General features: G+C 43.1%; 1 protein-coding gene and 1 non-coding gene across 2 annotated transcripts in view; one reads left to right on the top strand and one right to left on the bottom strand.

The window, feature by feature from the left end:
- The window catches only part of GADL1 (glutamate decarboxylase like 1), a 230199-nt gene that overhangs the window by 72433 nt on the left and 130200 nt on the right, over positions 1 to 27566 (bottom strand). The window contains exons 13-14 of the mRNA XM_075547888.1: positions 26516 to 26567; positions 6881 to 6970 (exon numbers count right to left, since the gene is read on the bottom strand). Coding sequence (XP_075404003.1) covers positions 6881 to 6970; positions 26516 to 26567 — 142 coding nt within the window. The remainder of the gene's footprint in view (positions 1 to 6880; positions 6971 to 26515; positions 26568 to 27566) is intronic.
- On the top strand, positions 21444 to 21576 carry LOC142447595 (small nucleolar RNA SNORA66). The gene has a single exon (XR_012784268.1). It is a non-coding gene; the product is annotated as a small nucleolar RNA SNORA66 (small nucleolar RNA).

The raw sequence follows: 27566 nt of genomic DNA, 5'->3' as shown, positions 1-27566 counted from the left end.
GCTATTCGTTTGAATACTGCGTCATCATGAGCTGCCAAGAAGACAATTGCTTGGGTACAAGAAAAAAAAAAATCAGACTCTCTCTTAATAAGTAAAGGTAGAAAATTACTCCCTAGAGGAAAACATATACATGTTTTTCAAATGCACATCCTATGATTTGTGAAGTAGCACATGTAGATAATTTCAAAATGATCAACTCACCTTTGAGGGTGATTTGCCATTTTTTAAGGGTTAGGAGTATGTATGTGGTCAAAGCCTGTGAGGCTTTTGTCTGGAAAGCTATGCAGGGGAGCCTATGACTTAATTCGATCCACTTATTGCATTTTGTTTTATTATTGTTATTAAGTCTGCAAAGCAATAAATACAGTAACTCTAGACTATTTAGAAATTTCAAAGAAATACCAAATAAAGGGCAAAAAAGTCATCTACAGCTCCAGCTCTAAATATACTTGGGTGCCTTTCTTTAATTTCTTATCCAAACATGTATACACCTATTTTATATGCATATAAAACATTACAGATGTCAGAAGAAAATAAAACTTCAACTTGAGTTATGCTTAATTTAAAATTAATTTAAATGAAATATAAATGCCTTTTGAGAAATGTTCAGAATAATTTAGTCTGTAGTTAAGCTGTCATCAATGCTGTAAATTAAGATGCAGTCTCTTTCCATGGTTTGGAGTTTTTTCCATTGAAAGCACCGTAGACTTCTGTCTCAGAAGATATGTCCCATACATATAATTAGATGAATGAGGTATTTATTGCACAACTTAGTCATTCCTTTACAGGTTTTAATAATTTTTTAGGAAAATCTACATACTTCCAATCTTTTAAGACATCTATTATGCCCAAATCAACTTCTGGGTGTGTGTGAGTAGGGAGGACTATTTCGAGGACAATTACTTTTAGGGTGAATCATCTTTTAGCTACGTAGAGTATGAACAATACTTGAGACTGTCTTTGATAAAGTTAAGGAGGCCTGGAGGCATTGTTGGTATCCATTAGACAGTTAAATTCAAGGTTGGCAGTTCAACCCTACTAGGTGGTCCACAGAAGAAAGGTGAGGTTGTCTGCTCCTGTTAAGGCTAACAGTCTCATCTCAGAAACCTGTAAATTCAAGTTAGTTATAGTAATAATGGACTGAATAGCGGTGGGTAGGGGTATATAATATATGGGCATGTAATGGGTATAGGGTATAAAGACTTATATATAAGCGAACATATTGTTTTAAATTAATATCAATCTATAATGGCTCTTTTATAACCCCCTTTAAATGAAGAATATAAGTATTTACTTTACAATATCATTTTAATGATCTGTTCCCCATAACTTTGCAGACAAATTATGTACTTAAATTGAACCAATTCCCTAGAGCTGCATATTTAGTTTTTTCTGTGTGTGCGTGTGTGTGTGTGTGTTTGTGTGTATGAGTGTGTTTGTGTGTGAGTGTGTGTGCGTGTGTGTGTGTGAGTGTGAGTGTGTATATGAGTGTGTTTGTGTGTGAGTGTATGTGTGAGTGTGTTTGTGTGATTTAAAATAAAAGCAGAGCTGTGAACTTCCAAATAGCTTCCACTCCCCACAGTTCCATAACTGTTTCCAAAGGATAGTTTTATGGACATGGAGTTCTTGGAAGAAAATATATGCAAAATTATGACTCTGTTATATATGTTTTGACAAGTTGCTCTTCAGACAATTTGAACAATTTATCTATGTCCAGGAGAAACTTAGATGAGACGCTGGCATGTTCACCCACACTAGGTATAAGCATTAAGAATGTTAGTACTTTGCCAGTTTGATCAATGAAAAGCACCCACTACCTCTCATTCCTAAGTGTTTCCTAATGAGCGGGAGACTCAGCTCATCTCCTCTGGCCTAGTTTGTTCCTTTAAGGGTCTTAACCCTGGAAGTCGCAGTAAGTAGAGTGAGAGAAGCAGTGTGCACAGATAACGATTCCGAATGCCAGCAGATCAGACACCATCTTCCTCTGTGAATCAGTGTTTCCCAGTAGGGTTCTACCCATCTAGGAAGCATTTTGGAAATAGGGAGATGTTTTCGGTTGCCACAGTGTTTGGGGGGTACCAATGGTGTGCAGACTAGAGAGGCTGGCTGCCTTACCATGCACTGAGCAGTCTTGGGCAATGAAGAACAGATCCTCCTTTTGTCTCCCTTTCAAATGACCCATTGAAAATGTATGGGGTACAAGGCCTAATTATAATTATCTGGCCCTGATACCTAAATCTGTTGCACATACTATTCTGTGACCAGTTTAATGAACACAAAGGTTTTCACTGACAAACATAAGGAGGAAAGAATGCTTTCCTCAGATATTTACTAACAATTGTACACCATTGTGTAAAAGTAGGTCAGCAGTACCGCATTGTTCCTGTTATTTGCATGGGCAGCATTCCCTATATATTAAGGCTTTCATTCGGTGTGATTACAATTGTGATGTCTAATATTGTCATGCCTTCTATTATGATCATGTCCCAGCCTTTATAAACTAAAATCTCTCTCTAAACACATATGCCTTTATTACTAATGTATTTCATATCACACAACATCTGATAATGCCTTCCACAAAATTATGGGTGTAGGTAAGTCATTATTTCTGTGGGCTTCGCTTTAGTGAATAGCATTCATGGATAGAGTCTCTCTCCAGATCCATTACCAAATAATCCCTTTTCACACCTGCTGCCAAAAAGAAGACTTATTACACTGCTGATTCAGAAACCTGACAGCTCGGTCTGACACCAGTCTGAAATGGAAGGGCAAAGTCTTATTTGGTTTATTTATTTGTTCATGATTCTCCATCCAAGATAAACCCCAAATAAATTTCAAGTGTGCTGTAAGTAGACTCTGGGTTATAAATCAAATACTTGCATTCTCATACTTCGGCAGGCAGAAAACTACACAGATCATTTATAGATAGCATGCATGTCTCCCTCCCCCTTGCTAATCCATGCACACATACCCACAAACAGAAAGAGAATGTGAAAAGGACATTAAGAATCAACAATAATTTAATTGCATGATATCCATCTACTAATCAGAAGCAGCCACAACGAAACTGGTGTGATATTAAACTAGGGAAGTAGGAACCCTTTCTAAATGTCAGAAAAAAGCATTTCTATGAGAGAGTTATGAAGAATATGGTTAATAACCTTAAGAAAATCAATGTTGGTGAAAGACCGGCAATAGATGAAAATGTCCCAATTTGTTTCCTATGCCCAGGTAAGGCATTGAAAAGTATATTATATTCAAAATTATCTTATTTTGGCTTCCTGTGTCCCAGTTAAATCTCTCATTTCCTGGGAGTAGATAAACATATCTTTTAATGAAGGAAGACTGAGTCAAACACATCCGTGAGCATCAGAGGACTCTCCAGGTGACACTGATTGACGTGTGTGCAGAACCACCAAGCCAGCGAAACAGCAACATCACAGTTTCAGTAGCTTTGCTTAACAACAGAATAGTTATCGCTAGCTCTAAGAGAAAGCTGATAACTCTTCCATTCCCAACTCCCAGCACTTTCCCCCTGACCCCACCAAAAATAAATTAAAAAAACATATCATTAGAACTATTCAAAGTGAAAAACAAAATCAATGTTCTTAGGAGTCCCACCGTTCGTGCTTACACCATCCAGTTCGTGTTATGGTTCCCGCTCATGGGCAAGGTGTTCTTAAACTCCTTTCTATTTGCGTTGTGTGGCAAAAATACCAGATGGATCCCAAGGGAGATGGTAACTTCTGGAAATGGTGAGTGAAGGGCTTGTGTAGACAGGGCACAGAAATGACCACCCACTTCTCCCCAGTTTCAAGACTTGTTCGCAGGCGTGATATGAGGATGTTTCTGTATTGGCGTGCGATCATGTGACAATGCAGAAAGTTCAATGTCCCATAGAAAAACAGAAAACAACCTGGGACTAAAAGGACAAGCTTCCAGATGAAGTCACCGTCTGTCTTCCTCCTTCCCATGAAACTGTGGCACAAACTCTCAGCTCCTTACCGGAAAGACAGGTCCCCCTCCCCCCAACCCACCACTGCCTGCTTCTCTCACCTCACCTCCTACCCCTGCCTTTTATGTCCCTGTGTTCTTCAAATCACACTACCCCTGTTTGTGCCTCTCAGTCTACATGCCATTATTTTCAGAGTCTGCTAGTCTACACTTTCATCTCACGGGCACCTACTTCCTGGTCAACATCTAACCCCAGTGTTTCCTCTGCACTTTGACACATCGGGGGTAGGCTAGGTGGTGGTGTAGTGGTTGCATGACTGGCAGTTCAAAACCACCAGCACCTCTGTGGGAGAAAGACTGGCCTTTCTACTCCCTTAAGCAGTTATGGTCTCGGAAACCCACAGGGGTCACTAGGAGTCAGTATTGACTCAGGGCAGTGAGTTTTGAGGTTTTTTTTCTTTACTTTCACTGAAAAGTGTTGACCGTCCTGTCTGCTGCGCTCAATGGGCAGTGACAGAAATCTTGCCTTCCGTGCAAGAGGCTTACTTTTTGATTCTGGGCATGTGTACTCCCTGTATAGCTGCCACCTGTCTGTGGGTGAAAGCTAACATGCTTCAGTGGTTCTCAACCTGTGGGTCACGACCCCTTTGGGGGGGAGTGTCGAATGACCCTTTCACAGGAGTTGCCCAATTCATATCAGTAGCAAAATGACAGTTATGAAGTATCAACAAAAATAATTTTATGGTGAGGGGTCACCACATGAGGAAGTGTCTTAAAAGGTCATGGCCTTGGGAAGGTTGAGAACCACTGTCTGAAACTAAGATTGATGAGGAAATAAGACGACCTGACTATGTACTTCCAAAAAGGAGTCAAAGAAAGCCCAGTCTTACCATGGATTGATCCCAAACCCGTCAAGGGGATGGTTCAACACCAGGTACTGAGCATGAAGTCAAGGTCTAGCTTGATGGCAGCTGACAACCATTAGGCACTGATTAGCTACTTTGGGACTGCCCCTCCCCCCCCCCTCCCCCCCGATATTGTGGTCTTCCCTACAAGCACCTGAAGGGTAGGAACTAAGTCCTTTTGGTGTCTGGATCTTCAAGGCATAGCACAGTGAGCATGTCCGTCAATGTTTGCTGCTTGCTGGAGTGGGAAGCTTTCCCTTTACTTCAAAAGGGAAAGAAGAAAGGCTCTCACCTATAAAAATGGTTAATACCCTGTTGCTGATTTCCCAGGGAGGATAGGGACACATGTGCAGGTCAGAATGTTGAGTCGCCAGGGTATACAGCTGTCCTAGCCTTGAGATGGAGATCAAGTGAGAGGCGGTTGCCTCACTTTGAGGCTACCAACGTGTTGTGTTGTGACTTCTCACTCTCTGTATGGTGACCACAGAACCCTCCTTTGCCACAGAAATTCCTGATATCAGGGAGGGTTGACTCCCAAATCTTTCCTCTTATCCAAATTTCCTAGAAATATGGATTTTAAATGGCAAGGCCCGGGGAAGTTCGGATGAGACACAAAAGTGCCTGGAACCTGGCCTGCTCTTCATGGAGTGTCAGTTCTTGCCAGTTCTGTGTGGAGATACTCTTTGAAGCACATTGTGTTCAACCCAACAGTTGAAACACACTGCCGGCCTCCCATTGATCTCTTACTGCAGGGGGGGGGGGAGGGGGGGGGGAGGAATGGAATATTTTTCCCAAGGCATCTCCCCTAACTATGTTAGACTTAGGCCACTGCTTGCAGCTAATGGTAAAAGTTACTTCCCTTGAGGCAATCTGCTGCCAGACTCCGTCTCTTTGGTCCCACCATGGGTGGGCCTGCTCCCTGCTGCTGGGGACAATGGGCTACTTCTACCTGAGGCTTGAGATCATTAGCTTAGTTCCTGTAGGTGGGGTTTACACCCTACTGATAATGGTTCCTATGGAGATCCAGAAACCAGATCAAACCTGCTCAGTTACATCCAAAGTTAGCTGCCATCCTGACTCTAGGATCCGCCCATCTTGTCCCATGGATACCCCCAGTTCCTCCTCTTCCTATTGTGTGTGTATCCCTAGATTGTCCCCCTCTCATTGCTGTATAACGCACAGTGAAAGCCCTTCCTGGGACGTATGACTTTACCTGTAATTAGTGGGCTTGCATGCCCCCAAAGATATATAGACCTAGATTAGCAATAAAAATCTCCCTTTCTTGGCTCCTTCCTTGACCTCTCCTCTGTTTTTTCTCTCTTCTCCTGTCCTCACTCCCCTGTTGCCTTCCCCCTTGTCCTCCTTCCCCTCCCCCTATCTCCAAGTGGACCACCAAGTGGGGCTGGGGTGAGCATGCTACCATGAAATGTGTCTGACTCCATTATTTCAATATCTTTTTATCTCAATAACTTTAATATAATATTTATATATTTCAACTGTACAATTTAGTGGTGGAGGATTGGCAACCTCCCCTCCAAACACATCTTATCGAGCCCCTTGCACATCAGATGAGGGACTCTGTGAGTGTGTAAGCCGAAGGTACAGGCCACCCTAATTAGGCTTTCAAAAGAGTATACCAAGCAAGGGTGTACCCACAACCACAGAGACACATTGGCAGAGCTGAAAGAATAAGTTGTCCATCACCTAACAGTCACCTTGTACCTTATTATCAGACCACACAGTCTCAAGTCCTGTGGTCATTAGAACTTTCAATAATTTCTGCAATAACGAAGCACAATTATTTCAAATCTTGCTCTGTGTTCATTTGTTCCGCAAGAACAATGTTTCCGACTTTCTGACATACCATTGTTTTGTTTTGTTTTAATATACTGGGAACTGTCTCTCAAGGCTTTCAAAACGTCCTAGTCACACCTGTGTAATAAAATTATTTACATAGTCCACCTCAATGGGCATTTCATGCATGTCATCAGAAAGAAAAGTGCTATCAGCCTGTTACTTACCAAATGAAGTTTCGCCCAGAATTCGGGTCCTTCCTCCATTTCTCTGAGGCTTGGTGGAATGTACCAAAAGCAGATATTGGCATATTCAGGCTGAGGAGTAAGACAGTTAGAAAGTTATTTTGTCTACAAGGTAATTAAGATTACACTTGTCTTTCTGCTGGGTTCTTAAAGTGTTAGCATGCATGTCTCTGACAACAAATGAGTCTGACAGAATCGGCATGCCTTGTTTGAGACTCCCTGCCCTTCATCTGAAAACCATCTGGTGAGGAATTCTCTTCACCAGTGTCGACATCTATGCGTGTTCTTCCCTCTGTTTAAGAAAGGGCACACAAATAGCACAAAATACATGGAAATTTGGAACGTACTCAACCAGATATGACCGTCAATTAGTGCTTGCTACTCATGTACCCAAGAAGCCCTGGTCTCCCCCCTGGCAGCCTGAACTTAGAGAGACTGCTTACACAACCATAAGTTTCCACTGGTTCGGTCTCTCTTTAAGGTAGACAAAGTTCCCTATGCCTGACATAGGCAAAATCCAAGAGTGTTGGTGTGTTGCTAGGAGCATGGTCTATTTGAGTTTCATTAACTGGCCATCCTTTGACTCTGGTCAACATTGCTTTGCAAAACTGACAACACCACAAAAGGAGGATAGCCTTTACTCCTGGTTTCTGAACATCAGTAAGGATGCTAATCAGTTCATGTGCGGCTTCCTAGGCCTTGTCCTCAGAGTCTAATTAAAAGTCTATCACAGATAAGACTCCAATATTGGTAGTTAAGAACCGGCTCAACATCTGGGACTGATTCTGAAGTAGTTAGTGGTAGGTCAATGTTTGGAATCTCTGTGGTCCAAATTAAGTAGCCACAGTACAGGCATTCTCCTCAAGGCCCTGTTTTTCTATCAGACATGGTCTAGCCAAGAATGAGGTAATAATCTACGATAGGCATTCAACCAGCCATTGTGACAGGACAAGGAGACTGTCTCCACCACACGCTCTCCTCACTGGACAAAATCATCCAAACTCACTCACTGCCATCAAGTCCATTCTGACTCAGAGCGACCCTAAAACACAAGCTAGAACTGCCCCGGAGGGTTTTTGAGACTGCAACACGTTTCAGGAGTAAAGAGTCCCTTTCTCCTGTGAACAAAATGATAATGAGTCCTATAACCACAAGACATAGCAACCAGGTGATTAGGGTCCACAAATTAAACTCACAAACTGCAATCAGAACAGAGTGTGGATCAACTGCCTAACTCAGTACCCAATTGATTTGATGCTAAGCATGGAAGGTATTTGAAAGAGTTTTCATTTTCCACCACAAACTCAATGCGTAAATAATAACCGGTGCTATCACAGTTCTCAATAGCCACCACAATTATGCTTCAGCACAAGAAAAAAAATTCAAAGTAGTTCAGAAAGACGAATAGCTGTCATCTCGTATCTTAAAATCAAGGCTGGCGTAAGTAGAATTCTGATTTTACTGGATTTTAAATCACACGTGAATGTCCAGAGACATTCTCAGCTCAACAAGATAAGTTCTTGATCAGATCATCTTTTCCCCTGTGAAATTTGTAACACACTTATTGGATTTGCCAAGGGAGAAATAAAACACCTACATGTCCTCAAAATGTCAAACAGTTCACGGCGGAGTGCAATATAATTCAACTCAGTTCTGCAAATACTTGTCCTGAAAGCACAACACTCGTTTACAAGTCTATTCAGTGTACACTTGGACACCTGGCTTATTTCTGGGGTAGAATGGAAAGGTCTGGTTGCCTAGCCTGTGACTCTTTGGGCTGCTAGCCACAAGGTCAGCAGTTCAAAACCACCAGCTGCTCCTCAGGATAAAGATGAGGTTCTCTGCTACCGTAAAAAGTTACAATCTCAAAAACCCAAGGGAGCATTTCTATCCTCTCTTAGAAGGTGGCTATGAAGCAGAATCAACCCGATAGCAGTGAGTTTGGTTTGTTCGGTTTTTTTTTGAGGGTGGGGCTGGGGCGTATTCTGGAAGGAACCCTGGTGGCGACAGATTGGGTTATGTCTACTCCTGTAAATATGTACAATAGAACCCCGGACTTGACCGCATCAGTACTCAACATCACTGGCTTTCCAGAGAAATGTCGAGGAAACTTCAACGGAGCTCCAACAAAACATTGGCATCCGACCCGACGCAGATGATTTTTGTAAACAAAAGCAGTTCTGTTTCGGTCACTCGGCACTACTTGGTGTTAGGACACATTGTTTAAAACTTTTGCATCCGTGTTCCAAGCATTTTGCTATAATTTTCTTAGTTTTTGTGGCTTTTTTTTTACTGTTTTTAGAGTAAAAGAAAGTCCTGAGAAAGGGTTTTTTTGAATCATCATGATAAAGAACTGGTTAATTGTTATCGGTATATTGATGATAATTTAGTAAACGGTTTTAGAAAACAGTTAAGGAAATGCCAACAGCAAACCACATTAGACAGTTTTGTTGTTACTATTTTAGAGAAAGCCAGCCAGGTGCTAGTGTAAAGGTCAAAGATGGGGAAAAAGCTCCTGAAAAGCACCTACCAGTTGATTTGATGGAAGGGGATTCCCCTCCCAAACAATGACTCTCTCTCCATCCCTCCTCTCCACATCCTTTCTCACAGATCCAGATCCTCATCTCTCTCAAGATATGGACAATATTGTAGTTGATAAAAATGTTTTTGATGTTGTGTTTCTTATTTAAATTATATTATTGAACTCTGAACTTACTTACTTTGAATTTTCTGTGTAACGTCTTGTATAAAAAGGCAAGGTTAAGGTAAAAACTTGGTGCCTGAGAACGGATTAATCCTTTATCATTATTTCTTAAGGGAAAAAATTGATTTGGGACTGGACTGCATCGCATCTCCACGCTCCTTCGGGAACGGATTAGCGTCGAGGTCGGGGGTTCTACTGTCCAGCCTCAGAAAGCCACCTGGGGGCAATTCTATCTATCCTTCTGGCTGGCAATGAGCCCAAATGAGCTGGCTGTGGGTGTGCATAGTTTGGTTTGAGAGTCGAGTGAGGAACCGTGGTCAGGCAGTGGTTACAGCGTTGACCGAGAATTTAAAGGTTGCCAATCTAAAATCCACCAGTAATTTCATATGAGAGGTGAGGCAGTTGGCTTTGGTAAAGGTTGTAGCCTTGGGGGTGGGGGTAGGGGGAGGGTGGTGCAGTGTACTCTGCCCTGAGGGGTCTCCTGCACTCAGAAGAGGGCTTTCTGGTTTTTGTTTGTTGTTTGTTTAAGGATAGAATGCACTCGCCTTTAAGACCCTTTGATGCTTTCATGTAAATAAATTGTTTACAATAATGTAACTGATTGATTAAGATGTAGAAGAAAGACATACTACTCATTTGTCCCCAGAATCCAGGTAATCCATGTCTTTATATTAGACTTCCCCCCCTGATACTAAGTCATTTATGAGTTTATAATCTCTCAGTTGCATTCCCACGTTTTTCGTGGAACCAGTTGGTCTCTAAATGGCTCTCCGGGCCATTTGGTCTAATCGTGGACTTGATCAGCAGAGGGCGCTGGAGGAACACTGGAGGAGGAAGGGGCATCTATATCTTCCTGATTCGGGTATGCTCCTCTTCTGGGTCTCCTTCTTTGACGCAGTGGGTGCCAGGAAAACTGGTCTCCCTAGCAGCTTCTGCCAGTACTCCCCTCTCAGGTGGCCTCCGGGCAGCAGCGGGTCAGCAGGTGGTGTGCCAGGCCTCAGGTTTCTTGAGAGAATCCTGCCACAAGGACACCTTCCTAGGGACACCTTCCTGGCATCCTCACCAGGGATCGCTTGCAGTGAGCCCTTTGCATGACATTTCCCTGTGGACAGCGACATCCATCACTTGGAGTTGTAGATTTCCAGCAAGTTCCGCCAGTGCGACGCCTCAGGGAATGTCTAGGCCATGCAGTGATACCCAGTCCCACATTCTCCAAAGAGGTTCTAGGCTGTTCTGGGCTGGGGTGTTCTCTTCCTCTGGTGCTCCACCCCAGTGCTAGGGTGATAGCTACCCTCTGACCCTGTGATCCTTGCAGCAGGGTTTCTTTCCCTATTAGAAGGCAATATTTTCTTGAATATTGCTTTGTTTCCCCCCATCAAATGACTGGGTGACTTTTGCCACCTGTTTGGAGCTGGGTAGATCTATCTAGCTAGATCTGTCTAGCCAGTCAATTTGATGTCAACATTTGGAGCTATTTTTCAAGAGTGTTGTCCGCCCTTAGACACTGCATAGTTTCTTTCTTTTAAAAAAAATCATTTTATTGGGGGCTCGTACAATTCTTATCACAATCCATACATCCATCCATTGTGTCAAGAACATATGTACATTTGTTGCCATCATCATTCTCAAAACACTTGCCTTCTATTTGAACCCTTAATACTTGCTGCTCATTTCTCCCCCCCCTCCCCACTCCCCCCTACCTCATGAACCCTTCATCATTCATAAATTATTATTTTGTCATATATTACATTGTCCGACAGCTTTTCCCACCTTCTTCTCTGCTGTCCATCCCCCAGGGAGGAGGCTATACGTAGATTCTTGTAATCAGTTGCCCCTTTCTATCCCACATTCTCTCTGCCCTCCAGGCATCACCACTCTCACCACTTGTCCTGAAGGAGTTATCTATCCTGGATTCCCTGTGTTTCCAGTTGCTATCTGTACCTATGACATCCTCTGGTCTAGCCAGATTTGTAAGGTAGCTTTGGGATCATGATAGTGGGGGGAGGAAGCATTTAAGAACTAGAGGAAAGTTATATGTTTCATCATTGCTACCCTGCACCCTGACTGGCTCATCTTCTCCCCACAACCCTTCAGTAAGGGGTGTCCGGTTGGCTACCAATGGGCTTTGAGTCTCCACTCTGTACTCACACATTTACAATTATATGATTTTTTTGTTCCTTGATGCTGGATGCCTGCTCCCTTCGACAGCCTATGGTCACACAGGCTGGTGTGTTTCTTCCAAGTGGGTTTTGTTGCTTCTGAACTAGATGGCCACTTGTTTATCTTCAAGCCTTTAAGACCCCAGACGCTATATCTTTTGATAGCTGGGCACCGTCAGCTTTCTTCACCACATTTGCTTATGCACACATTTGTCTTCATTGATCGTATCAGGGTGGTGGGCACCCATTGATATGATTTTTAGTTCTTTGATGTCTGATAACTGGTCCCTTCTGCACCTTGTGGTCAGACAGGCTGGTGTGCTTCTTCCATGTGGACTTTGATGCTTCTCAGCTAAATAGCCGCTTGTTTATCTTCAATCCTTAAGACCCCAGATGCTATATCTTTTGATAGCCGGTCACCATCAGCTTTCTTCACCACATTTGCTTATGAACACATTTTTCTTCAGCAATCGTGTCAGGAAGGAATGCATCCTAGAATGCCAATTTAATAGAACAAAGTGTTCTTGCATTGAGTAAGTGCTTGAGTGGAGGCCCAATGTCTATCTGCTGCCTTAGTAGTAAACCTATAAATATATGCACATAGATCTGTTTCCCTACACTCATATAAATATATTTATATATGTACATTCCAGTCTTTAGACCTTTATAAATATCCTTTGTCACCTAGTTTTTTCCTCTATTTCCTTTTACTTTCCTTTTGTCCCACTATCATGGTCAACTTTCATTTGGGTTTCAGTAATTTCTCTCGGTTACCTTGGCCTTGCTGAATCCCTACCAGGCCTCTCACACCCTCCTTGCGCCTGATTTTGGATCACTTATTGCTCCCCTGTCTCTGGGTTGGTCAGCCCCACCTCCTTGCCCCCGCTTCCCCTTCTCCTGTGTCCCCCCGGAACCATTGGTCCCATTGTTTTCTCCTCCAGACTATTCATCCAGTCTATCTTATCTAGATAGATCTGTAGAGATAATTATATGCACCCAAAATCAAGCCATAGCAAGATAGGCGATGAGTGAGAACACAGCTATGACAACAAAAAAGGAAACAAATTTTACCCATAGAAGAATAAATTAATTAAAAGAAAAACTTTAAAAAGAATGAAAAACCTGTAAATGATCAAGGTCTTATTTTTGATCTCTAGGCGTGTCTTTCAGTCAGGTCTAATGGGGTACCATGCTTTGGCCCCAGAATCTGTCCTTTGTACTCCCTTGGGGGCTCCCTTCTCTGCTCACATGGTTGCTCTGCCGCATGATTTTAGTGGTTTGTCGTGGTGTCACAAGGTCAGTCTAGGCCAGTCCTGACCCTGAGTCTCTAGTGTTGTCCCCATTAGGGCCCTGAGCCATCAAGGGACAGTGTGTCTCATAGTGGGATCAGCCATATTGTCCACTCTGTCCATTGACTGTTCAGAACGGGGATATCATCCTCCAGGCCTGATAGGCCAGGATGTTCTCCACTCTCTCTTCCTCCCCCTTCATTTGCTCTGATCAGACATGCTCCTCTCCCTAGCCGCAGCTTCAGTGCCATCCTCTCAAGCAAATTCTTCTGGGGTACTGCATAGTTTCTAAGTAAAGACGTAGGGCTTTTGGATAACTTTTAAATTTTGCATCCTTTAGGAAGTTTCTTTTTAGAGATTTCAGAAGTGATATACCTGTGATCCATTTTCTCCCCAAATCCACCTGAAGCATGACGTGTCTTCTGTACTGTGTCATTTGAAAACCCGTGAAGATTCTCGACCACTCCATCATGTTGGGAGAAAGTGGCTGGTGTCCCTGGTGGATGCCTTCACTGCGGTCATTTGTAAAATTACAGCCAGGGATGAAAATGCATCCTTTTGAATGTTCACCAAGAACACATTCAAGTTTCCCCCATCTCTGACTCTGTAGGTGGCATTTTATATAGCGACTTTCTTCAAGAGGTGTCACCTCACTGAGCCGTTACAGAAAAGAACAATTCACATTGCCACTGCCCCTACCTTTAGTCCTCTGTACACAGGGGAGCTGTCCGGGCATCTTACTGTCTTAACACACGGAGTCTCTGTTCCCTAAACACCAGTCCTATTGGGAGGCTATAAAAAAAGAATCCAAATGTCTAGACAAGACATGTGATCGTTAAGGATACAAAACAAACGGCGGCATTAAGAGCATTGTCATAATATTTAAGAATTCACTGGTAAGCAGTGAAGTGCTGTTAAGAAAAGCTGGCTCTAGTCTCTCCTGGATTTCAAGTAGAAAAAAAAAAGACATTCTGAGAATTAAAGCAGGGGCTTTGATTTCAATTCTAAGAAGGATTATGAAGCAAATGATAAGAGATCACTTGGGAAAGAAGCCAGTCAACCTCATAAGGAAGTAGCTGGCATTCTCTAAAACAGAATCATGATAGAAGAAATTGATCTGTTTATAGTGTCATCAGTTCCAAAGGATAGTCATTTTAAATGGTCGTGTTATGTATTTTTTTGAATGTTTTGTTGTGACTCAGGTGCCAGTTTACAAAGCAAATTAGTTTTCAACGAAAGAGTTCATACACATTTTGTTTCATACCATTTATTGCAATCCCCATAGTGTTAAACTATTTATCCCTCTTCCTCTGTTTTCCATTTCCATTCACCATTTCCTGTTCTTTCCTGCCCGGTAAACTTGGTCCCTAGGCAAATGCTATCCAGCAGATTAGGAGGGATGATGTTCAAATTACTGTTCCCCATATCCGATTTGGAGGAAGGCTCAGCCTGGGGGTGAGATGGTGATGAGTTCAGTTAGAGGAATACTAAGGGCATTAGCTGAGTGATTCTACTGGTCTCTAACCATCCAGTGAGCTGGAGATTTAGTTGTTTGTTTTTTAAAGATTTTGAGTTTGTTTCACATTTTTCTCTCACCCTTTTTCGGACTTTCTAAGATGATCTCTTTTGGAGAAATGGGTAGTGGAAGCCAGGTACCATATAATTCTCTGACCTCAGGGTCATTGAGGGTGAGCTCCTGTGGCTCATTAGTCCTGTGGAGTAACTGATCTTCTTCACTCCTCTTTGCTTTGCATGGGGGAGGGGCCAGCAATTGCATCTTACATGGCCGCTCACAAACTTTTAAGACCCCAGCCACTGGTCACCAAAATAAAGCTGCAGGACATCTTTTTGTGAACTGTGCTTTGCCGGTTGAGCTTGCTGTTCCTCAAGACGACAAGCCTATGCTTCCAGTGGTTTGGTTAACAAAGACCTTTTATAATTATGGTCCCTCCGTGCTCTACTGTATTCCAACTTATATTTGTATTCTCTGTAAATAGATATGTAGAAAGATCCTTTGCCGGACCTGTATAGTGCCGCCCACCTTCCCCTATACACTCAGCTTGTGTGACTACCTAGCACATGGATTCAAGTGAATCAGTCACGTAAGTGTACAGAGTGGGAAAATGGGTGAAGTCGGTTTTATTTTAATCCAAGCTCATTGTTATAAAATATGTGTTGGTGGCATTGGTCTCAGGTGCCATTGAGTTGGTTCTGACTCCTAGACACCGTGTGCCCCACAGAACAAAGCACTGCCTCGTCCTGCACCATCTCACAATTGAGCCCATTGTTGCCGCGACGGAGTCAGTCCATCTTGTCAAGAGCCTTCTTCTCTTTTGCTGCCTCTCTGCTTTCTCAAGCATGATGTCCTTCTCCGGGGATTGGTCTCTCCTGACCACATGTCCAAAGTATATAAGATGGAGTCTCACCATCCTTGCCTCTAAGGAGCACCCTGGCCTTCCAGAGTGGCAAGACAAATGTTTGGTCCATTCACCAGTCCACGGCTCTTTCCATATTCTTCTCCACCTCCACAATTTGAACGTGTAGATCTTTCTTCAGTCATCCTAATTTCTTCAGTCATGCCCAACTTTCACATGTTTATGAGGTGATTGAAAACACCATAGGTTGGGTCAAGCACGTCTTAGTCCTCAAAGTAATGTCCTTGCCTTTTAATATTCTAAAGCGGACTTGTGCAGATTTATCCAGTGCAACCGTCTTTTGATCTCCTGACTGCAGCATCCGTGACAACTGATTGTGAAGCCAAGCAAGGCAAAATCCTCCACAACTTCAATCTTTTCTCCACAGATCATGATGTTACCTATCAGTCCAGTTGTGAGGAATTGGCTCTTCTTTACACTGAGTTCCAATCCAGACTGAAGGCTGCAGTCCTTGATCTTCATCAGCAAGTGCTTCAAGTCCTGCTCACTTTCAGTAAGTAAGATAGCAAGATTATGTAATCTTCATATCTCAGGTTGTTAGTAAGCGTTCCTCCAATCCTGACACCACATTCTTCTCCATATAAACCAGTTTCTCTGATTATTTGCTCAGCACACAAATTGAACAAAGATGATGAAAGCATACAACTCTGATGCACATCTCTCCTGATTTTAAAACCTGCAGAATTCCCTTGTTCTGTTTGAACCACTGTCTCTTGATCCATGTACAGTTTCCTTATGAGGAAGGTGGAGAGTTTGGGAATTCCCATTCTTCCCAAAGCTATCCATAAGTTGTGATGATCCACATAATTCATTGCTTGGCCATAGTCAATAAAAACAAGTAAACTTCTTCCTGGTGTTCTCTGTTTTCAGTCAAGATCCATCTGACATCGGCAATGGTATCCCTTGTTCTATGTCCACATCTGAATTGGCCTGAACGTCTGGCAACTCCCATCGATCTTTTACTGCAAACATTTTGGATGATCTTCAGCAACATTTCGCTTGCATGTGATAGAAATGACGTTGCTCTATAAGTTGAGCATTCCGTTGGGTCACCTTTCTTTGGAATGAGTACAAAAATGAATCTCTTTCTGTCATTTGGCCATATAGCTGTCTTCCAAAATTTTCTGGCATAGATGAATGTGCTTGGCCACGTTCTGAAACATGGCAGTTGGTATGCCATCAGTTCCTGGATCCATGGCTTTGGTTAATGGTTTCAGTGCACCCTGAGCTTCTTCCCTCAGAATCACTGATTCTTTTTCACCTGCTACCCCTTGAATCGGTGGAATGCAGATTAGTTCTTTTTGGTACACTGACTCTGTATTCTCTCCATCTTCTTTGGAAGCTTCTTGCATCATTCAGTTTTTTGATAGGACTATTGAAATAGCTCAATGGCCAAACAGAAAGAAAAGTCTGGATTTTAAAATAACATGGATGCAAATTTAAATTTCAGCCCCACAAAGTCTTTGCTTGGACAACTGCCAAGTTTTCTAAGCTCAGCTCCCAAATCGATGCAGCAGAAATGATCTTATCTGACTCCAAGGGCTTTTTTCTCCTTCTCCTGAGCAATGACACAAAGTATCTCCAATATCTGGGACTCTATGTGGCGCGCGGCAGATATACACGTTTATTCTTCCAGTTTCTTTGGTGCTATATTATAGAAAGAGATTTCTTCCTAAAGAACGACCGTATAGGGCAGAGTGAAACTTCTCCTTCAGTTTCTAAGAGTATAAATCTTCATTTATGCCCACTGTTACATCTTTCTCTTTCAGAGTTGCTGGTGAGTTTGAGCCACCAAACTTTAGGTTGATGGACTAGTGCTTAACCACTGCGCCACCAGGGCTTCTAAAGGATGACTCCAAACCAAATAAAACTCACTGCCACTGAGCTAATTCTCACTCATAGATACCCTAGATGACAGGGTAGACCTGCCCCTATAGGTTTCTGAGACTCTTTATAGGAGCAGAAAGCCTCATCTTTCTCCCACAGAACAGCTGGTGGTTTCAAACTGCTGACCTTGAAGTTATCAGCCTAAGAAATAACCAGGATGCCACCAATCCAACCCAACCCATCTCACTGCCACTGAGTCAAGGCCAACTACTAACGACCATGTAGGAGCAGGAAGGACCGCCCTGGTGAGTGTCTGAGACTGTCACTCCTCAGGAGAGGAGAAAGCCCTGTCTTTCTCCAGTGGAACTGTTGATGGGTTCAAACTGCAGCTTTTGTGGATTGCAGCCCAATGGGTCACCACTGCCCCACCAGCTCTCCCATCATGAGATAAATTCCTCACTGTCTTATGTGAAGGGAATCAGCAAAAATGTGTCCAAAGCCTGGGAATCAAACTGTTCAATTTTACTAGCAACATTTTCTGTATTCTAGACTTATTGCCAAGAAAACCCTGTGAAAGTCAGCTTTACTCTGGGACGCATGGTCTTTGGAAGCAACTCAATGATAATGGGTCTACTTTTTTGGTCAAGGATGAGGAAATGCCAGTAGACTTACTCTGGGGTGTCCTGGTAGCACAGGGGTTAGTGACAGGCTACTAATCCAGAGGTTTGTGGTTTGAACCTGGCAGAAAAGATGTGACAGTGTGTATCTGTAAGGATTCCACCTTCGAAAGCCCCGTGCGGTAGTTCTACTTTGTCCTGTAGGGACCCTATCAGTCCAAATGAGTGGCTATTTATACACTTGCTCTAGCGACCCAGAAACTAGCAGGGGAACTGGTTAAAGGCTGTTACCCTGGAATGGAATGAACATTACAAAAGAAGCAGTTTCTTATAACCTAAGAAATATCCCTGGCAAAAGGAAGAGTGCCTCATATGTAGAAGGCAGTGTGTTCAGGGGGGTGGAAAGCGCTTGGAACGACTAGCGGACAGGGTGGAGCTGAAAGTGGAGATGAGAGTCATTTCATAAAGAGTTTCTTCATCTGCCATGCTTGGAAGTTTGGGATTCAGGTCACTGGCCAGCTTCCATGTAGGGAACAGATTTCATGTAGAAAGACCAGTCTCACAGAAATGCGAAGGACGAGTTGGAAGGGAGTATGACTGCAAGGAGGAGACCAGGAGAAGACAGGGTTGACCTGAGCGAGAGTCCACACAGAGACAGTGACTTGGAGGGCGGGGAAGAGCAAGTCCCCAGAGTGTATCTGGGGGAAGGAGAAAGTGGAGTTGAGACGACATGAAGGGTTTGGACTTGGAGACCTCATTGTTCCAAGGATCAGAAAGAGGACCGTAGAGGAAGCTGCTCTGGGTAGCTTGCATTTGAGGTGTCTGGACTGCCAAGGGAACCCTGGTGGTGTCATGTTTGACACATTGGGCTGCTAACCACAAGGTCAGAAAGAGGAGGCTTTCTGCTCCCGTCAAGGTTTATAGCCTCAGACACCTGTCGGGGCTGCTCTGCTCTGGTCTATAGGGTTGCTATACGTTGGAATAGGTGCAGTCACAGTGGGTTTGGTGGAAGGATAGACGAACATGCAAGGACTAGATTTTGGAAGACAAGTCAGCGTTGAGGATACACATTAAGATTATTGATGGCAACGCTGTAGATGCAGATAAATTATTTCAGAAAGAGTAGATGGATGAGGTAAAGGACCAGGAAGGGAGTCAGGAAGAACTAACATGATAGACAGATAGAGGCGTTTGCATGAAGTCTGAGAAGGGGAAAAGTAAAAAATAGATAGGTAAAGAAGCAGAAGAGAAAGTCAGAGAAACAAAAGAGGAGAAAATTCCAAGAAAAAGCGAGTGGGGAACAGAATAACATGCTGCAGCAATCCAACAAAATGAAGATTAAAGAATGTGCACTAGATTTTGTAATTAAAAGGCTGTTGTAATCTAGTAAAATAACTTAGTAAATTAACTATGGAAGATAGAGCACAGTAGGCTTGACACATATTAATAGTAAGATTCAACAACTACTAGCACCTGGACAATTAGAACTCCCTAGAAGAGAAATGAACCGGTGAATTCTTTGATATAGGAAGCATTTAGCAGAAACTGATCTATCACAGGTGCTATAAGAAAAAAATGACTTTCATTGGCAGGAAGTTTGACTAACTGCCCTTGAAGATCCTTTAAAACTGTAAAAGTCCACAAAACCTAAATAACTCTCCCTAATGTAGAACTCAGAAAGAGAAAAACAACAACAACACAATTGAATAATTAGGACTCTCCCGAGAGATCAAAATATGTGAATGACAGCATACAGATGAATATACGTCTAGGAAAACATCTATTGGATCTTAGATCCAACACAGAAAACTGGAGCTATGATTTTTCAGGGGTCTATGAATAATGCAGAATTCATTTGAAATGATAACTTTCAATCATTTTCAAGAAGATATGCATTATCTTTGCTCCTTTCCGGAAAAGGTATTCAAGTACTGGGTGCTCTGTTGTGCTGTATTCATTTACTGTTTGCAGTGTTTCACTTAACACTTTCACTGCTCTCTGCTAACCTGCAAGGGACACACACACACAATCAAAAAGTATTGCTACAAACCCATGGAAACCCATATTAAACAAAATTACCCAATGTGAAGCTACTGTTTCTAAATGTACCCTCCATCTCGGCGCATGCACTGCAAGATAGGGCTGCTTCCTCACCTCTGCCAAAAAAAGGAAACTGCTGTACTCTTTGATTTACACACTCAAAACTGTGGCATCGGTGTTCTTTAAGGCCTTGAATGGTCTTCCTTTGAAAGGTTGTTTGACTGGGGGGAGCAAAACGTCTGAAGGGGGGAGATGAGGGCTGCATGGTGGATGGAGGATGGTTTTCCAAGGAAAGGCTCATCGGCCGGCATTGCTGGAGTCCAGGGATGAGCAGCTGCATTGCTTTGATGAAGGACAAGAATCCTCGGTGCACTTCTCTTGACCTTTGACCCACCAAAGAGTCTCCCACTTCCCCGAAATGGCTTCCTCAGGAATCCCCAGGATCACCCTGTGTCCTTTGAGAAACTGTCCAGACGACCCCTTGGGAATCCAAAACAGCCATCTCCATCACATTGTGCGCTGTCCCCACACATGCTCTCAGAATCCACTGTTGGGATTAAGCTCTGCCCTTTGGATTGTAGCTACAAATGTAAGACTCACCCCCCAGATACTGTCCATTCCCCTAAAAGGTCCTTTTTATTGCATGTGATCTTGTGTAAAAGACTGATGAGAGATTGGTTCTTTGACCTGGCTGACAGTTGTGCAAGGCTTTTTGTGCCCTTTGAGGTCAAAGCTTGCTGAGGTCAAGATGTTTGCTTAAAATGTGTGAAGCACGTGAGACGCCAACTGAAGCCACCTTCGCACCAATGGCCAGTCCACGGTCCTCTTCTGTAGTCTGTGGACTTCAGCCAGTTTCTCCCTTCCTCGAGGGTGCAGGTTAAGGTCTTCCCTCCCTTGTTTACCTTTGAGATCCTCCCATATTCCCTCCAATGCTTGGCCAACTGAACACTGCTGTTTTGCATGGGCCACCATTGCCTAAACTTGCTGTAACATTTCAACGATGCAGAAAGTTGTACACTTGAGTTAGGTTAAAAATTCAATAGCACCCTGATCATGTCTGAGACAAAATGTATTATATTTATTTAAGACACCTTAGTGATACCAGACATGTGTATCGCATACAGAACTTGTCTGCAGCCATTTAAGCTCATGGAAGAATTCCACTATCTTTTAATTCCAATTTCCACAAATGCTTTGAAATCTATCTATATAATACACACACACATATATGTACCTGTACTATCAACTTTGCTTTTTCACAAACAGAAAAATCTCATAATTTCAATTCAGGATCCAATTGAATATTGGTTCTCTCTCCCTTAAGTCTATATTATGGATATATTTAAATAATCCAAAGAAGATGTTCATTAACAAGAAGAGAGTAGTGAACTTGAAAGTTATCATATATGAAATTCAAAATCTTATTACACTCTATTTCCTCAGAGAGAATGAATTCATAGAAAAGACGCAAATGTTGCAAACTCGATCAGTAGCTCTCCATGATACTGCAGAAGCAAGGGGAACCACGTTTGCTAAAGTAATTGTGGGGACAGTAATGGCTTAGCCTCAGGGACTACTGAGGTGGCCCATTCTTTCCTACTGCAGTAAAAAAAAAAAAGAAGCAGCAATAAATGTAGATACCATACAAAAACCCTAATAAATAGAAATATTTGAATATCATTTAGGAAGCTGCTCTCAGGCCAAAGAGTTCTGATAAAATATTTATTGACAGAAGGCTGACTGAGTTAGTTAGTTTATTGTTCCAACCTGGCCGATAAACACATGTGGGGTTAATTGAAGGGTAGAGGGATAAATGGCTCAGTGAGCCTCGCCTTTCGAGTTCTCCGGTCTCTTGTTCTCTGATGGTCGGACCAGGGTGCAGCTGCCTTAGCCAATTCCCTGCTTTAGCCGACAAGGCTCACTTCCTGCAAGACATTCCTGAGGAGAAGTCACATGGACCTACCCCGATGCAGCCCTGGGTTCTGGAGCAGCCGTGTGGAGACCCCTGCCAACGCTGAGATGCTTACACATTCACTGACTCGACTTTCCTCCTGCGGTCAGCAACATTGCATCTGTTTTGTGAGATGGAGGAGGACTTTGTGGATTGGTTTTGGACATATGGGTTAATGTTGGACTTGTGGGCTTGGGCAGCCCTGGGTTGATGTTTCCTTGATGTGCACTTACCCTTTATATAAAACTCTCTGGTATACATGAGTATCTGTGGATTTGTTTCTCTAAAGTACCCAGACTAATACACTGCCTAATGATTAACTTTCACGAAGGATCCTAGGTGGTGTCGTGCAGACTTCTAATTGCAAACTCAGCAGTTGAAAATCATCAGGCAGTCCACAGGAAAAAGAAGAGGCGTTCTCCTCTCACCGACTCAGTCTCAGAATCCAGAAACAGTTCTTCTCTGCTCTATAGCGTTGCAATGAGTCGGAATCGACTTGATGGCAATGAGCTTGGCTTTTGGTTTTGCCTAACTTTCATTACAAGTATGTGACTGACATTCTTTAAAAATAATGATTTGTCACACCATGGTAGCTTAGGTGCCGTCAAGTTGGTTAGTCCACGTGGTGGCCTTACGTGCAACAGAACGAAATGCCGCCAGGCCTGCGCCAGCCTCAAGATTGTTCTTGAGCCAGCTGTTGCAGCTACTGCGCGTCCTGTCAATGTCAAGGGCCTTTCTCTTCTTCACTGCCCCTCCGCCTGCCAAGCTTGATGTCTTTCTCCAGGGACTGGTCTCTCCTGACAATATATCCAAAGTACGTAAGCTAGAGGCTTGGAATCCTTGTCTCTATACTTCCTCCACAATTGTATTGTCTTTTGGCAGTCCACGGTGATTTCAGCAGTCTATCTTGGCTAGCACCGTAATTCAAATGCATCTGTTCTTCGCTGGTCTTCTTATTCAGTGTCCAACTTTCACATATGGAAATCAGGCAAGTGAAAATTGCCTGGCCGTGGCTTGGGCCAGCCTTAAAAACCATAATATGTTTAGTCCTTAAAGTAACCTTCTTGCTTTTTAATGCATCAAGTCCTGGGAGGCTCACCCATGGTGGACAAGTTTTAGAAGAGAATCTAGACAAGACAGTTTAGAAAGCAAGATTGCGCTCTCTACTTATGAAAATTAGTCAAGGAAAACTATGAATCATAAAGGAACAATATCTGATATGGTGCCGGAAGATTAATCCCTTAGTTCAGAATGCTAAAAAAAACACAGTACCTATAACAATGAGCACAAACATACCAATGAGTGTGAAGAGGGAGCTGGACTGGGCCATGTTTTGTTCATCCAGTCTGAGCTAACTCAATCACAGCCAGCAACAAGAGCAACAAAGACAATGGCAAGAGGCTTCTCGTTCACTTCTTTAGTGCTTTACATATAAAAAGATAAGAAGTAATTTTCAATCAGCTCACAAAGTAGCGTTTCTCTCATCTGCCTCGGGATACTGTGCCATTCCAAGAGTTACAAAATGTCCAACACCTTACATAGCCAGAGGAAATAAAGAAGACACCTCGAACTCAAGGCGATCGCATGACTGAACGTAGCACCTCTACATACTTGCGCATGCGTCTCTACAACTGCCGGGACATTTTCTTGGTAGCTGCCATGCCATTCCCGGGTGTAACATTTTCCTTTTGATGACTCATATTAGACATTATCCAACTATTTCAAAATTACATGGTACAGATGGCTTGTTCAAATGAGGGCCCAGCAAGGTCCACATGTGGCATTTCATTGTCATCCTGCTTCAGTCTCTTAAAACCCACAGGAATCTTCCTCATTCACTTCTGGATTTTTCTTCATCTGTTGAAGAAACCAGGTCAGCTTCCTGTAGAATGCACACAATCTAAATTTGTCATCTTCTCTGTGTTGTGGCGAGGAAATCATTTAAAAAGGGATTCTTCAGCTATCTTTGCAGGTTCCTTATGCAACTTCTTTTAAAAAAATCATTTTATTAGGGGCTCATACAACTCCTATCACAATCCATACATACATCAATTGTGTAAAGCACATTTTTACATTCATTGCCCTCATCATTCTCAAAACGTTTGCTTTCCACCTAAGCCCCTGGCATCAGGTCCTCAATTTTCCCCTCCCTCCCTCATGAACCCTTGATAATTTATAAATTTTTATTTTGTCATATCTTGCCCTGTCCGATGTCTCCCTTCACCCACTTTTCTGTTGTCTGTCCCCCAGAAAGGAGGTCACATGTAGATCCTTGTAATCGGTTCCCCCTTGTCAACCCACCTTTCCTCTACCCTCCCAGTATCGCCACTCACACCACTGCTCCTGAAGGGATCATACATCCTGGATTCGCTGTGTTTCCAGTTCTTCTCTGTACCAGTGTACATCCTCTGGTCTAGTCAGGCTTGCAAGGTAGAATTGGGATCATGATAGTGGGGCAGGGGGAGGAAGCATTTAGGAACTAGAGGAAAGTTGTATGTTTCATCATTGCTACATTGCACCCTGACTGGCTCGTCTCCTCCCTGAGACCCTTCTGTAAGGGGATCTCCAGTGGCCTACAAATGGGCTTTGGGTTTCCACTCTGCACTGCCCCCCTCTTCTTTGTAGGCCCTTTGGAATCTTAGAACCCTGGGATTTGCTGGGGGAAGCCACAGTCAGGACCGTCTGAACAGAGCTCTGCAAACGTGTCTGAGTGCCATCATCACACACCACCAGGACTACTGCGCAGTCTGCCAATCTATACTGCTTATTCGTCCCTGCTCTCTACTTCACAGCCCTGTCACACACCACCACCACCATCACCACCACCTTCCTCTCTTCCCAGGGCACTCAGCATGATCTTTCAAACTGGAAGCCTGCTTAAACCTTCTTCAGGGACTGTACTCAGAATAAAACACACGGGCCTTCTGCTGACTTCATGTGGTCTGATTCCTGCTCACCTCTCCAACCCTGGGTTAATTCACCTTCTTTAGGTTCCTGAAGCCCATAATACTCTTTCAGCCTTAAGCGTTTGTAGCAGTTGTTTGATCCTGCCTTGGATGCCCTTCCCCCCTGCGTCTGCCTGGCAGATTTCAGCTCACTGATAACCTCAAAAAGCCCTACCTAGAACACAGGAGCAAAAGAAGTCACCCCCGTGTCTCCTCCCATTCCCTTGCCTCTCACTCTAGCCTTTCACCCCGTTCATTTCCACCAGCAATTTCGTGAACGGCACAAAGAGCTAATGTGCTTGGCTGCGAGTCAAAAAGCTGGTGGTTCAAGTTTACCCAGAAACCCCAAATAAGCCTCGATCTCGCTACCATCAATCCATGCCAACTCAAAGTGACCTTTTGGACAGGGTAGAAGTGGCCCTGTGAGTTTCCAAAGACTGGTCTTGTTTATGAAAGTAGAAAGGCCCCTACTTCTCCCACAGAGCTGCCAGTGGTTTCGGACTGCTGCTCCTGCAGATCAAAGCGAAACACGTAACCACGACTTTCAGCAGTATCTCAGAGATAGGTCTGGGGTTCAAAATTTAGCCCCCCAAACCCCTATCAAACACACTTCGACGATGGCAACTGGGGTTGCCACTAAGCCAAAACCGACTCCAAGGCAGCTGGTTATGCCCATGACAAAATTGGCCATATTTGGAATTTCCTGATTACTCGTTAGTATACTAGACGATCTTTTAGGAGTGTGCTGTGTCTTTGTGCTTGGTCTTCACTAGACTTCGGATGCTCTGACGGCCCCCACGTAATCACTTCCTTGTGTATTGCTGGTCCGTGTACATGTAAACATAAACACACCAGGCGAGTGGGGAGCTTCCCTGTTGCCTAACTCCGTTTGACAAGAACTGTGCCTGGCAGGCGGTAATCACTCAGCAAATCGTGCTGAATCAATGAATACACAGAATTATATAGATTGTAAGGAGGGGTTCATAGGCTGTAATCTCGGTATGATTTTCACCTTGCGGTCGGAGTGGCTCCAATAGATATGTGATAGTAAGAACAAAAGCAACTCAGTGTAGAACTCAGGATTACACAATATTCTTTCCATGGTGGCCATATGTTTTGGGGGGGGGGCACTCCCACAATATTCTGCCCCTTTCTGAGCAACTTATTTCTTCCACATAGCAAAGAATCCAATAACATCAACAATAAAATGACTTCTTTCCCCATTTCTCCAAAGCTAATATGCTCTCATTTTTTTTATTAAAAAAGAGAAAACTTTATCTACTGTTATTCATTCACTTAATTGATTTTTCTCATGCGGGCACCACTATAGCACAGTGGAATATTTGCAGTACAATCATTATGCAATTTATATATCAAGAGAGGGTCATCATTTATTCAGCATTATCCTTGGTAATTATTATTGAGCATTTTAATTCTCAATACTTAAAGGCAAGTGTGTTCTCTGTGAGTCCAACAAATGAAAATATTCACTAATAGAGTAAATTAGCATAATGGACTCTCTGCATTAAGCTAATGACTTGTTTCTAAGTCTGGAACACAAAAAATACAATGAAATATAACAGATTAGAAAATTGCCACCTCCATTACTGTTGACTGATAAATTCATAAGCACATTTCCCAGTCACTTACTTCCATCAGTAACCTGAATCCATCTCTCTTCTTGATTTCTTCCACTAGGTATCTAAAATGGAAAGCCACAATGACATTTATAATATCTAGTTTAAAAACAAAAGGGAGAGACTTCGTTAGAGCAATTCCCGGGCCTACTGCAATTCCCTGATGTCTGAGTAAAAAGATGATTTACATTTCACATATGGGCATTCAAGTTTAACCTCATTGTCGAAGGTCATACAAAGTATATTAGACATACAACTTTAACCATGGGAGTTTTACATCTATATTCTAGGCTGAGAGTTAACATAGATAGCCAAATCATCTAGGTGCCTTGGAGGAAAGAGAATGTGTGGTTGTGTGTGTGCTTGTGATTCTGCTTATACGTTAATTTGAGATCAAGGAGGAATGGCATCATCTTTTCCAAGGCCATGGCTGATCATTTGTATCATAGTCGTTGACGGGATGTCTGTGAAGTTGTCTACAAGGTCATGGGAAAGGGAGATATCCGGCCAGAAGCCAAGCACACAGATAGATGAGCTAGGGGAGGGATGAAAAAAAGCTGAAATGGCATTGAGCATAGGGAGCAGAATAGCATTGACCTCTTTCCATTGGCCTTGCTTTTTGTTCTTATCAGAATGAGGGGAAATATGAAATGCTTGGCTTTGACCAGTAGTGATTGGACCATAGCCCGTAAAAAGCTCACAATACTTGGAGCATGATAGTATAGCCAGAGGCATTGAGAATATGTATGCAACAGGGTGTTTCATGTGCAAACAGAAATATCAAGCCTTGTAGAAGAATGGGAGAAGATGAGCAAGGAGGAGTAGAGGAGGGATGGGGGCGGGGGTAGGGGGGACGAGAAAGGTGGAATCCTCACATTCAACTGTGAGCAGCGAAAAGTGGCTTTGACAATGACCCAGACTCCTGGCATTGTGGTGCCACCCTACGGAAGATGATGCAGTGACTGAGTTACATATATTTCATTCCTGCTTAAGGACACACACACACACACACACACACACACACACACACACACACACACAGGCCCTCTGGGCTTCAGGAGCTT

The sequence above is a fragment of the Tenrec ecaudatus genome, chromosome 4 (genome assembly GCF_050624435.1).
Source record: "Tenrec ecaudatus isolate mTenEca1 chromosome 4, mTenEca1.hap1, whole genome shotgun sequence".
In the NCBI taxonomy this organism is placed as follows: domain Eukaryota; kingdom Metazoa; phylum Chordata; class Mammalia; order Afrosoricida; family Tenrecidae; genus Tenrec; species Tenrec ecaudatus.
This window is presented reverse-complemented; position numbering and strand designations above follow the sequence as displayed.